Source organism: Mobula hypostoma, chromosome 4, assembly GCF_963921235.1.
Source record: "Mobula hypostoma chromosome 4, sMobHyp1.1, whole genome shotgun sequence".
Taxonomy (NCBI): Eukaryota; Metazoa; Chordata; class Chondrichthyes; order Myliobatiformes; family Myliobatidae; genus Mobula; species Mobula hypostoma.
Window position 1 is genome coordinate 37,654,549 of NC_086100.1, and position 13,269 is coordinate 37,667,817.

General features: G+C 39.2%; 1 protein-coding gene across 2 annotated transcripts in view; it reads right to left on the reverse strand.

The window, feature by feature from the left end:
* Nucleotides 1–4,731: 4,731 nt before the first annotated feature.
* ccdc39 (coiled-coil domain 39 molecular ruler complex subunit) overlaps nucleotides 4,732–13,269 on the reverse strand; it is a 115,994-nt gene continuing 107,456 nt past the window's right edge. Inside the window, exons 18-20 of one of the 2 annotated variants that reach the window (XM_063044854.1) lie at nucleotides 12,807–12,986; nucleotides 12,284–12,375; nucleotides 4,732–5,363 (exon numbers count right to left, since the gene is read on the reverse strand). In XM_063044854.1, the coding sequence (XP_062900924.1) occupies nucleotides 5,240–5,363; nucleotides 12,284–12,375; nucleotides 12,807–12,986 (396 nt within the window). In that variant the 3' untranslated portion in view covers nucleotides 4,732–5,239. Of the gene's footprint in view, nucleotides 5,364–9,477; nucleotides 9,572–12,283; nucleotides 12,376–12,806; nucleotides 12,987–13,269 lie in introns of those variants that run through there. The other variant, XM_063044855.1, reaches the window with a different exon arrangement.

A 13,269-nucleotide genomic window follows, 5' to 3' on the forward strand; every position in this document is an offset into this window, starting at 1 on the left:
GGACCCTTCATCAGTGCTGCATTTTGTCTATCTCAATATGTTTACTTAATCTATTATAAATATTGAGTCCCAAAACATTTGCAGGTTCCTACATTCTAATTCTTGCAAGTGCATCAGAACAAGATTCTGCACAAGTTAAAATCAACTTCTCTGCTTTTAGAAATTAGCATTTTTTACTAACATGGTTTTATATACCCATATTGAATTTCAGATTTCTCTGTTTCCTTATATTACTTTAATACGTAATCTTAAGTCTTTTTATTCCTATCGATAGAAGGTACTTTGAATGACCATTAAAATATGTTTCAGCTGCAGAAAATTGTAAAATTAGTCAGCTCCATCATGGATACTAGCCTCTGTAATATCTAAGACATCTTTAAGGAGCAGTGCCTCAGAAAGGTGGCGACCATTATTACCGACCCCCATCACTCAGGGCATGCCGTCTTCTCATTGCTACCATCAGGAAGGAGGTACAGAAGCACAGAGTCAGCGATTCAGGAACAGCTTCTTCCCCTCTGCCATCCAATTTCTAAATGGACATTGAACCCATGAACACTACCTCACTTTTTAAAATTATTTCTGTTTTTACACTATTTTTAATTTTTCTATATTATATATACACATACACTTACTGTAATTCATTTTTTTTCTGTGTTTGTCATGTATTGCATTGTTCTGCACTCTCTAAGTTAACAAATTTCACAACATATGCCCTGGATATTAAACTGATTCTAATTGTGTGTAAAATACATATTGCAGTACTGTTGATATAGGCATTGTGAGCCACGTGAACAGCTGAGCTTGTGAGAAATCCAAGCATCTGACGGGCTGTATTGCAGATACATGTATTAAATGAATTGGTTTTGTACCCCTGCTAGGTAGAAAGCTAATTTAGACAATTACAAAGTTGGACAGAGATACAATATTTTGAAGTTTGGTTACTGAAAGCCAGATGCTATAAGTTTATGGATTTACAACCTGCAACATACTTCTATTGAGTAGATCTTTTATTAATAATTGTTAATTGATTTTGAAAGAATAAACATCATTTCCATGGGTTTATATATGGAAAAGCAAAAACTAAATATGGATTGGAAAGTCTGAGCGGGGATGCCTCCATCCTGTTACACCTTAGCTGACTGGAACCTCTTGCGCCAATTGGCTGATAATATCTGATAAATATGCCAAGTTTCATTAAGTTTGCAATTTTTGCATTTGATTTAGCATGTGTGGAACTGTTGGACCTGGTTCTATTTGAAAATGTGACTACCAGTAGTTCTGTTCTATTCAGAATTGTTGGCATTGTCAAAATCTGGACCTACGAGTCATCCAATGTATATTCACATTTTCTAGCATGTCTAACGTCTTTCAGGAAGCTCAAATTACTTTGCAATCAACAAGTTACTTTTGTGTGTAATGCAGCTGGTTTGTGTACTGCAAGATTCTACTTTATTGGCTCGATGATATTTCAGAAATGTTCATAATAGAATCAGTATTAGGGATAACATTGAGGAATTATTTGAGGAAATAACAGGCAGACAAAGGAGAGTCAGTGGATATTGTTTACATGGATTTTCAGAGGGCCGTTGACATGGTGTGGCACTTATGGCTGATAAACAAGTTAAGAGCCCATGGTATTACAGGAAAGATACTAGCATGGATAAAAGATTGGATGACAGCCTGGAGACAAAGCGTGGAATAAAGGGGACCTTTTCAGGTTGGCTGCTGGTGACTAGTGGTGTTCTGCAGGGATCAGTGTTAGGACTGCTTCTTTTCACGTTACTGTATATGTCAAAGATTTGGATGATGGAATTGATGACTTTGTGGCCAAGTTTGCATTGATACAAAGATAGATGGAGGGGCAGGTAATGTTGAGGAAGCAAGAAGTCTGCAGAATGGGCAAAGTAGAAGTGGCAGATGAATATAGTGTAGGAAATTGTACTTTGGTGGAAGGAATAAAGGCATAGACTATTTTCTAAATGAAGAAAATTAAAAAAACTAGAGTTGCAAAGGGTCTTGGGATTCCTGGAATATAAAAACAAGGATGTAATGCTGAAGCTTGAAAAGTATTGCTCAGAGCATTCTTGGAGTACTGAGAACAGTTTGGGCCCCTTATCTAAGAAAGGATGCACTAGCATTGTAGAGGTTTCAGAGGTTCACGAGAATGATCCCAGGAATGAAAGGGTTAACATGAGGAGTATTTGATGGATCTGGGCTTGCACTTGCTATAGTTTAGAAGAATGAGGGGGAAATCTCACTGAATATTGAAAGACGTGGAGAGGATGTTTCCTATACTGGGCAAGTACTGTATCAGGCCAGGGGCACAGTCTTGAAAACAAGGACGTCCCTTTAGCATAGGGATGAGAAGGAATTTCTTTACGCGGAGGGTGATGAATCTGTGGAATTCATTGTCACAGATGCCTGTGGAGGTCAAGTCATTGGGTATATTTAAAGAAACACACATAAAAGTTGCTGGTGAATGCAGCAGGCCAGGCAGCATTTATAGGAAGAGGTACAGTCGACGTTTTAGACCAAGACCCTTTGTCAGGACTAACTGAAAGAAGATCTAGTAAGAGATTTGAAAGTGGGAGGGGGAGGTGAAGATCCAAAATTATAGGAGAAGACAGGAGGGGGAGGGATGGAGCCAAGAGCTGGACAGTTGATTGGCAAAAGGGATATGAGAGGATCATGGGGCAGGAGGCCTAGGGAGAAAGAAAGGCGGGGGGAACCCAGAGGATCGGCAATAACGGATGGGGTACGAGGAGGAGGTGGGGCATTAGCGGAAGTTTGAGAAGCCAATGTTCATGCCATCAGGTTAGAGGCTACCCAGACAATATAAGGTGTTGTTCCTCCAACCTGAGTGTGGCTTCATCTTTACAGTAGAGGAGGCTGTGGATAGACATAACAGAATGGGAATGGGATGTGAATTAAAATGTGTGGCCCCTGGGAGATCCTGCTTTCTCTGGCAGACAGAGCGTAGGTGTTCAGCGAAACAGTCTCCCAGCCTGCGTTGGGTCTCGCCAATATATAGAAGGCCGCACCGGACGCAGTATATCACCCCAGCTGACTCACAGGTGAAGTGTCACCTCACCTGGAAGGACTGTCTGGTGGTGAGGGAGGAAGTGTAACGGCATGTGTAGCACTTGTTCCGCTTACAAGGGTAAGTGCTGGGAGGGAGATTGGTGGGAAGGGATGGGGGGGACGAATGGACAAGGGAGTCGTGTAGGGAGCGATCCCTACGGAAAGCAACTGTCCAGTTCTTGGCTCCTTCCCTCCCCCTCCTGTCTTTTATCATTTTGGATCTCCCACTTCCAAATCTCTTACTAGCTCTTCTTTCAGTTAGTCCTGACGAAGGGTCTCGGCCCGAAACGTCAACTATACCTCTTCCTAGAGATGCTGCCTGGCCTGCTGCGTTCACCAGCAACTTTTTAATGTGTTGCTTGAAATTCCAGCATCTGCAGATTTCCTAGTGTTTGCCTATTTAAAGAAGAGGTTGATACATTCTTGATAAATAAGGGCATCAAAGGTTACAGGGAGAGGCAGTAGAATGGGATTGAGATGAACAATAAATTAGCCGGTTAGCTGAATGGTCCAATTCTACTGCTGTGACTTATGCCACAGAAGAATGTTCCCACATGAGGCACAGATTGGTACCTCCATTAGCTCAGAACCTTTGGACCTGGTAGTGATCGTGCTACCACATGGCTGGCGTGTTCCTTACAAGATATCAAGTCTCCTCCTGTGTACACCTGTCAACAATGCAATGCCACAACTCATAACAATATTTTTCTCAAGAAATTTCAACTTCACTGCTATAGCAGTTACAACCAGCTACCATCTTTTTCTTGCCTTGACCACATATTTAACATTTCCTATGTTACTGTAGTAATGAAAACTACATTCATAACTTTTTCTCATTGACAGGTATCTTTTAATAAAATCAAATCTTTTGATCTTATTAAAATTGCAGCATTGTTTTGATAGGATCCCATCTTAGTGGAATTTAGGACATGCAATTAGTTATTTTTATGATGCTTGTTGTGACATAGAATTATTTTTTTTTTAGAAATCTGGGCTTAACTTAATTTCCGCTGTTTACATCTTTATGAACACTGGTAAAGACGTAATGAGATATATTTCTCCCAGTATCAGTTACTCATTGGTACTTCATTTTAGAGTTCAAAGGTGAGTCATGCTGCAAATGCAGAAATGATGTGCCCTCTTCTCATTCCTACCATCAAGAATGAGGTACAGGAGCCCAAGGAAGCACACTCAATGTTTTAGAAACAGCTCCTTCACCTATACCATCAGATTTCTATGCCATAGACACTATCTCACTGTATTGCTCTCTTTTGGAACTATTTATTTACTTTTAAATATATTTCTTACTGTCTATGGTAATTATTTTTGCATTGCACTGTACTGCTGCTGCAAAACAATAATTTTCATATGTCAGTGATAATAAATCTGATTTTAATTCTAATTAGACTAGCAGCTGCACTGCAGTTGACCATAGTTCTATCCTAACCTGAAATCCACATAGAACAGTAAGTGGAGAGTGCTCAGGAAAGGAACCATGTTATTTTTGTCTCTCTCTCTATAGACGCCATCTATGTCAGATCAGTTAATTTCCTGTAGACTGAGATTTGTTCCTGGAATCCTTCCAGTTTCTATGGATCATGTACCTTATGGTCATGACAGTAAACCGAATTTAAGAAAAGATCAATCATTTTCAGCTTATCAGTGCTGGAATCACTTGACATTTAATAACTGCTCTGATCAGCAGAACTGGAATTTTAAACAAATTTATACCACAAATATAACTCTATTTTGGTGAGTTACAGATAAATGTTTCTGTACTTATCTGCAAATTAGCACAGCCCATAAACAGATGGGTACAATTATATTTGAAAACTTTCTTCCCAAATATGCTGATTATATAATTTGTTTACAGTTTCCAATTCTAAAAAAGTTTGAAGCAACCGAATTGGTCCCTTTAAATAAAAGACTTGACTGATCCTGAGTGGAGTTCAAAATCAGTTTAAAGTTGCATTTATCTGTTCTTAGTTTTATGAAATTATTACATATATTGCTACTTACACTGCCTGCTAATTTTTTTTCTCATATCCTGTCTTGTAGTGGAACTCTGAATATGCAGTTCTAAAATTTATGTTCTATTAATTTTTTTCTTTAAATTATCAAGTATCTTGGTGTATCATAACTTGTTGCTTTGAAAAATTTATTGGCTCTTCTGGCTTCCCCGTGATGTTGTAGATGGCGACGATGCTGTTAGATCCAGAGCTAGATTTATAGGAGTCACACGGGTTTGTCCATTTGTACTATTTCGAGATGATGAAACAGATCTGAAAAAGGCAAAAATGCAATTGGCCATCATTTACTTAAGTGATCCCATTATTTTTTGATGAATTTCATTGACCCAAATTTTTCAAAAATAATCTCGGAAAACTGGAAGATGTCTAAAGATTTTTCATATATAATTTGAATCATTTCAGTGAATGAAATTGATCTTCAATATTACAGTTTACAAAATACTGTGTGGACTAATCTGAATCTCATATGTTTACACAATATCTCAATGGTCCAATTTAAAATTTTAGTGATATGAAACAGCAAGTTTGTTCTGGGTACTTTCAAATATTGTTCGTAATAAGACAAGGTGGGCTGAGTAATCTGATGGAATAATGGACTAGGCTTTTCTGGCAGTCCTGCAAAAAAAAGGTCATATAGTTCCCTGCAAACCCTTGAGGCAAATAATCAAAAAACAAAAAACTCCAGGTGCTGGAAATCTAAAATAGAAATGTAAAAATGCTACGTATGCTCAGCAGGGTGTTCAGAAAATATGTCATCAATCTGAAATTTTAATTTTTCTCGTTTTTCCTCTGTACAGAGCTGCCTTGCAAGGTATTCCCAGCATTTCCTGTTTGTGTAAAATGCTGCTTTATTGCCCAGAAAGTGTTCTTTTCTGTTGTTCCTGCCTACAAAATAGTTTATCACATATCCAATTTGAACTCCAAATTACTATACTCTCCTCCATTCATTTAACCTATAATCATTCTAATATCCTTTGCAAACTCTTGCATTCTCCTTGTAGCCCACTTTCCCATCTGGCTTTTGTATCATCGACAACAATTGCTCATTTACACACTTAAAATTTGGCTCGCTCAGTTGCTTCTACCAAATGTGTTTTATGGGCCTGAATTTTATGCAGATACACCCATCCATTTCTACAGAACTACGAGCAATTACTTTAATAACTGCAGGATGGTTGGCAATTCCAGGCTTCTGAGTAGATAATCAGTGATCACTGTGTCCTCATACTGGACACTGAAATATCTGCATGAACTACATTCCCTTCAATGGAGTGGAAAAGCTGTTAGCAAGACTGCAAGTTTCAGGTATTTTAATATAATTTAGGTCTGTTTTTGTGTGTTCTGTTTTTAAGTACTTTACATTTTTTAAGTTTATTTCAACCAAATTTTTTTTTAAGTATTTATTTTTAAATAGTTTTGTAGAGTCAGATATTAGCAAACTTTTGGACAAGCAGTTCAGCCCAGTGGCATGGCTTCACCAGCTCTTTGAACATTTTAATGAGATTTATGATCGAAAAGTCTAGCACTGGTGTGGACATCACTGATAAGACTATATAACTACAGGGTTTAGAATACAATTCAATCTGTCAAATTGCAGAATGGTTGAGAGCTGAGTGGCCTACTCTTACTCCTAATTTGTAAGTAACTCAATTTGTAATCAGCTCATATTAATCTTTCTTTCATGATCAAACAGTTGGTTTTCCTGTGGGATTTTTCCCCCATGAGACTATTACATGATAAAAACACAAAGTGCATCAGTAATTTAATACTGGATTAGAGTCTAAAGAATGATCAGCACACATGTAAAACAGTGGCTTGGATTTCCACGATACTTAAGTCCTGTTGGACTGTACGAGAACAGCAAATTGGAATTACCATTTGCAAGTCTTGTGGAAGAATTCAAATGCACCAAAGCAAGGTTGGTCATGACCCTCACTGAATCTGAAGATACTGTTATTCGATCACTGGCCCCCCGTGTGGCAACAGAGAGGAAGTGGACTCCATCTGAAGCCGTTCAGAATGCTAAGTCTGCTCTTCACTTCAGGGATGTGGTTGGCCAAGTCCAACATGGGAGAGTTGGGCTCGGGCTTGTCCCAAAGGCTCCTCAATGGCACAAGGCAACATCAGTGCAGAAGAGACCGCTCGTGGTGGAGGAGTTGAGAAGACAAGAGGAGGCAGAGCGACATGCCAGGGCTGTCTCAATGACCAAGCAGGGCCACTGGACTAATTGGGGGAGCCTGGAAAAGAGGAAACTTAGCTGGTGTGACATCTGGGAGATGGAGGGATCTCGGCTAAGTTTTGTCATCAGAGCCACTTATGTTATTTGCACCTTTCCAAATTTTCCTACTTATTTCATTCTGGGTGGCTAATAGGGGGACCATAGAATACTCCCAGTACAGTGGATTGCTTCATTGTTTCTGAATTTCATCCACACTGCCTCAGTAGACAATCCCTCCATGATGTCCTCCTTTTCTGCATATATGATCCTATCCCTGATTAGCAATGCCACTGATCTAATCGACTTTTAGCTCTCTCCCTATCCCTTTTGAGACATCTAAACCCGAGAATACCAAGCAGCCAATTTTTGCCCTTGTGGCAGCCAAGTCTCTATAATGGCCTCAACATAGTGATTCCATTTACTAATCCAGCTCCATTCTGAATACTTCTTGCATTAAGGAAGCACATTTCAACCCAATCAACTGACTGCATTTATGTCCTATCCACTGCCTCTCCTCTCTGCACATGGCCTATCACTTTGGTTCGCATCCCCTGTCATCCGACTTTAAACCCTCCCCAACAGCACTATCAAACTTGCTCACAGGGACATTGGTTCATTTCAAGTTCAGGTGTATTTGGTCTATTTTGTATAAGTCATACTTTCCCCAGAAGAGATGCCAATGCTCAACAAATTTGAAATCCTGCCCCCTGTACCAACTCTTCAGCCACAAGTTGGTTTGCAATATTTTATTCTTACCTCCGTGGGACATGGCACAGAACCCTTGAGGTCCTGTTTTTTAAAGCTTCTTAACTGCCTATATTCACTCTTCAGGACCTCGTCCCTTTTCCTACCTATGTTGTTGGCACCATTGTGTACAACTTCTGGCTGCTTACAGTCACACTTAAGCATTCTGTGGACAATTCTAATACATCTCTGACCCCAGTACCTAGAGGAAGGGGGACTACAATCCAGGGGTCTCGTTCATGTCAACAGAATCTCTATCATTATCGTTCTACTCTGCCCCCCCCCCTTCCATTCTGAGCCGCAGAGCCAGATTTACAAGTAAGATCTCTCAGTGGCCAACCATTTCAATTCCAGTTTCCTTTCCCATTCCAATGTGTTGGTCCATGGCCCCTCTACTGTCACAGTGACAGCACACTCAGTTTGGAGGAACAGCACCTCATATTCTGTGGGCAGCTTCCAACCGGATGATTTCTCTAACTTCCAGTAATTTCATTCCTTCCCCTTTCTCTTTTTCCTTATCCCATTTTGGCTCCACTCTTACCCTTTCTCTTCTCACCTATTACCTCCCTCTGTTGTCCCTCCCCTTTTCCTTTTTCTCTTGGTCTGCTGTCCTCTCCTATTGGATTCCTCCTTCTTCAGCTTTTTCTAGCTATCACCTCCCTTCTTTCTTCAACTGAATTCCCCCACCCACTAACCTTCATCCTCATCAGGCTTCAGCTATCACCTTTTACTTTGTACTCCTCCTCCTCCTCCCTCCACCTTCTTATTTTGTTTCTTTCCCCTTCCATTCCAGTCCTGATAACCAGTCTCAGCCTAAATGTTGACTCTTTATTCCTTTCCACATATGCTGCTTGACCTGCTGAATTCCTCCAGCATTTTATATGTGTTACTCTGGATTTCCAGCATCTGCAGGATCTCTTGTGTTTATATTCAGTGCCAGAAATCTGGCTGCTGTAGTTTTCCTACCACACAGTGACTACCTGTTCACGTTTTCTCTTCTGATGGTCACCAAGCCATTTGCATTCTGCAACCTAGCTATGACTGTCTTCTTATAACTTTTGTCTCATCAGCCACTAGCCCCCACAAATGAGTTGACAACTTAACTCATTGATGAACATACTGGGCATACCCAAACCAAAGGCTGTAGATGAACAAGGAGGTTCATGTACTGCTGAGGGCTAGATCTGAGGCATTTAAGACCGGTGTCCAGAACTGTACAAAACATCTAGGTACAACCTACAGAAGGCTATTTTAAGAATGAAGACCAATTTTGATTTATGCATGCCTTGAAAGGGAGAATACAACTACACCTGTGCAAATTCCTGCAGCATCCGGTAATCCTGTGATCTCTGTGTCAGGATCTGATGTCAGAACATCTTTCAAGGGGGTGAACGCTTGCAAGGCATCAGGCCCTGATGGTATATCTGTTAGGGCACTGAAAACCTGTGCCAGCCAGCTGGTGGGAGTTCAATCACTCACTGCTGTTGGAGGTTCCAACCTGTTTCAACAGAGCGATAATCATATTCGTACCCAAGAAGAGCAGGGTGAGCTACCTCAATGATCATTGCTCAGTTGCACTTACATCTACTGTGATAATTTGCTTTGAGAGGTTGGTCATGGCCAGAATCAACTCCTGCCTAAGCAAGGACCTGAACCTGCTGCAATTTGCCTATCGCCACAGTATGTTATAGCAGATGCAATCTCACTGACTCTCCAATCAGTCTTAGATCACCTGGACAATAGCAATACCTATGTCAGGCTGCTGTTTATTGATTACAGCTCAGCGTTTAACACAATCATATCCTCAGTATTGATCAACAAGCTCCAAAACCTGAGCCTCTGTACCTCCCTGTGCAACTGGATCCCTAACTTCCTCACCAGGCAATCACAGTCAGTGCAGATTGGAAATAACATCTCTTTCTCACTGACCATCAACAGTGATGCACCTCAAGATGTGAGCTTAGCCCACTGCTTTACTCTCTCTGCACCCACAACTGTGTGGCTAGGCACAGTTTAAAAGCCATCTATAAATTTGCTGATGACACAAATACTGATGGCAGAATTTCAGATGGTGAGGAGAAGGCATACAGCAGTGAGATCGATAAGCTGGTTGAGTGTGTTGCACTCAACGTAACACCAAGGAATTGATTGTGGACGAGGAATGGGAAATCAAGTAAACAGACACCAGTCCTCATCAAGGAATCAGCAGTGGAAAGGGTGAGCAGTTTCAAGTTGCTAGGTGTCAACATCTTTGAAGATCTATCCTGGGCCCAATATATTGGTACAATTAGAAAGAAGACATGACAGTGGCTATCTTTCATTAGGAGTTTGAGGAGAATTGGTATGTCACCAAAGACTCTCACAAATTTCTACAGATATTTTATGTAGAGCCTGCTAACCAGTGGCATTGTCTGCTATGGAGGGGACACTGCACTGGATTGGAAAAAGCTTCAGAAAGTTGCAAACTCAGCCAGCTCCATCAATGGCACTAGCCTTCCCAGCATCATGGACATTTTCAAAAGGTGATGCCTCAAAAAGGTGGCATTCATCATTAAGGACCCCCATCACCAAGCCCATGCCATCTTCTCATTGCTACCATTAAGTAGGAGGTACAGGAGCCTGAAGACAATGAATCCATGTTTACTACCTCACTATTCTGTTTTTTTTCCTTTTTGCTCTCTTTTCCCACTATTTAATTTAATTTTTAAATATCTATTCCTCATTATAATTTTTATTATTATTATACATTGCAAAGTACTGCTGCTGCAACACAACAAATTTCACGACACATGCCAGTTATATTAAACCTGATTCTTATTCATAGTTCATCTAGATCTAGTTCCCTAATGTGGTCTGTAAGGAGCTGCAGCTAGATGCGCCTCTCCCAGGTGAACTTATCAGGGACAATGCTGGTCTCCCTGATTTCTCACATTCAGCAAGTGGAGCACACCACCACTCACCAATATGCTTGAGATGCTAAAAATAAAAAAAAATAAGCATTATCAGAGTTGTTCAAAAATTGTAACTAGGGTACATTCAAGTACATCTACAAACAATTGAGATTGGACTTGTCTCTGATATCTTGATTGTTAAGAAGCGAACATTGTTCAAGATCATAGGCAAAATATCCAGGAGGTGCTGGCTTCTCGTCTTCAATGGGGAAAAGTGGGAAAATAACATTAATTTTTTAAATGATGTAACCTTGTTTGTGGGATGAAGGGAAAGAATGGCTATTAAATTTAGTAATGATGAAACTGTATTCATTTATTTCTGCTTGAAATCACTGCTTACTGTCAAGAATCTGGGAAGGTCTGGCATGAATTGTTCATGGGTATGAAATGGTTTGATTTTAATTAGCATTTGGCAAAACAAACATGCAAAACTTATAAATTTCTGAATACCATTAATCTGAACATTTTTCATACAAATGAAGATTGTGAGAAAAGAGAAGATAAATTAGCATAAGGAACTATGTATTCAATAGTAACAATAGTGAATTGTAGAAATGTTTAAAGTGATGTATGTTGGTAGGAAGATGAATGGCGATACAGGCTATTCTAAAATAACTGAGATTCATTATTCAATGGACAGAGATAAACTCTCACAGCACTTCCAACAGTATTAACAGGAAGGAGATTCTGAAGTAATTTGTAAAACTGAAAAAAGGATCTGTAAGCATGCTAATAATCAGATAAGACTAAGCAGACTAGGGCCTTTTCTCTAGCAGAAGGGAAAGCTGAAGGAATTGTAATGTTGCATGGAAATGTTTCCATTATGCTCCATTTAAAAATGACCAAGAACAATTCATGTAGAGTGGGAGGCAGCTTGTGCAAAGCATTAAAAAGTTGTGGTGTTGATCCAATGTAATGGGAAAAAAAATCCACCCCCTCAAATTTGCTCAAGGTAACCTGTCAATTAAAGAAATTTTGTGTGCGTAAGAAATTATGACATGAATTAATATTAATTTGCTCCACCTTTTTATACTGCCTATTTCCTCTTTGACTTTCCAGTCAGATGAAGGGTCTCAATACAAAATGTTGACTGTCCACTGCCCACCATAGCTGGTGCCAGACTCACTGAGTTTCTTCATCTTCTTTATATATTGCTCCAGATTTCCTATATCTGCAATTTCTTGTGACTCCATTAATTAAAATACTCTTACTTTGTGAAGACCTGCATCATAGAGAATGTTTACATGCCTGTTACTAACCTCACAGATGATGCAGAGCTGTGAACTGACGGTGATCTTGAACTACGATGACTACGTGGTGGTGTTGGAGCAGTTGGTAAAGGCAAGCCAGCCTAAATCAAAATATTTGCAATTAGATTTATTCAACTACAATACCTTAGATGTTAAATTAGCAATTTTACTTAACAGATATTACATTGTAAAGTTCAGAATTTATTCACAAATACAGATAAAAGTTTCTCATAAATAACAACATACTTAATTATTTGCATGGTAAGAATAATTGTTATTTTAAATTTTAATCTATCATAAATTAGCAGATAAAGATATGATTATGAAATTAAGTTTTGTTGTTTAACAAACAATGCATTTCAAATGAGAAATCATTTCATCTGTTTAATTTGATATGTACCAATTTTGCATTGTCCAGTAATATTAAGTCATGGTTCAGTCTGTAAATCTAATTATTAAACAAAAGGATTCTAACTGCTTCCTCACAAAATACAACAATTAAAATTATTTCTACCTGGTTGGTTTGTTTTACCTGGTTAAAATAAAGTTGAAGATCTGCAGCCAAACTTGGACAATCATCCATTGCTTCTGCTAATAACTTGTTCAATAACCTGTTAAAATCTCGTAGTTCACGAAGATCAATGTCTTGCTCCTCTGGAGTTTCTCCAACACTTTGTTTAGTGGAACGTACATCTTTAACCACTTTGGAGCACTGTTTATTTTGAAAATTGATCCAACATTCAGAATTTTTTGAAGATACTAATATCAGAGATGACAATTTGGTTAAGCAGAGAGGAAGAATAGAAATCACACGCGAGGATTCAGTGCTAGAAAGTGTTCTGGAGGTTAACTCCCCCAGTATAAATTGGGTTTAATTTAGAGAAATATCAGGGGAAAGTAATTAATATAAATTTAGAATATGATTTTGTATGAGTGAGTTAATGCAGCTAATAGCTTGTGATGCAAGAAAGCACTGAACGAAATGAATGTTTAAA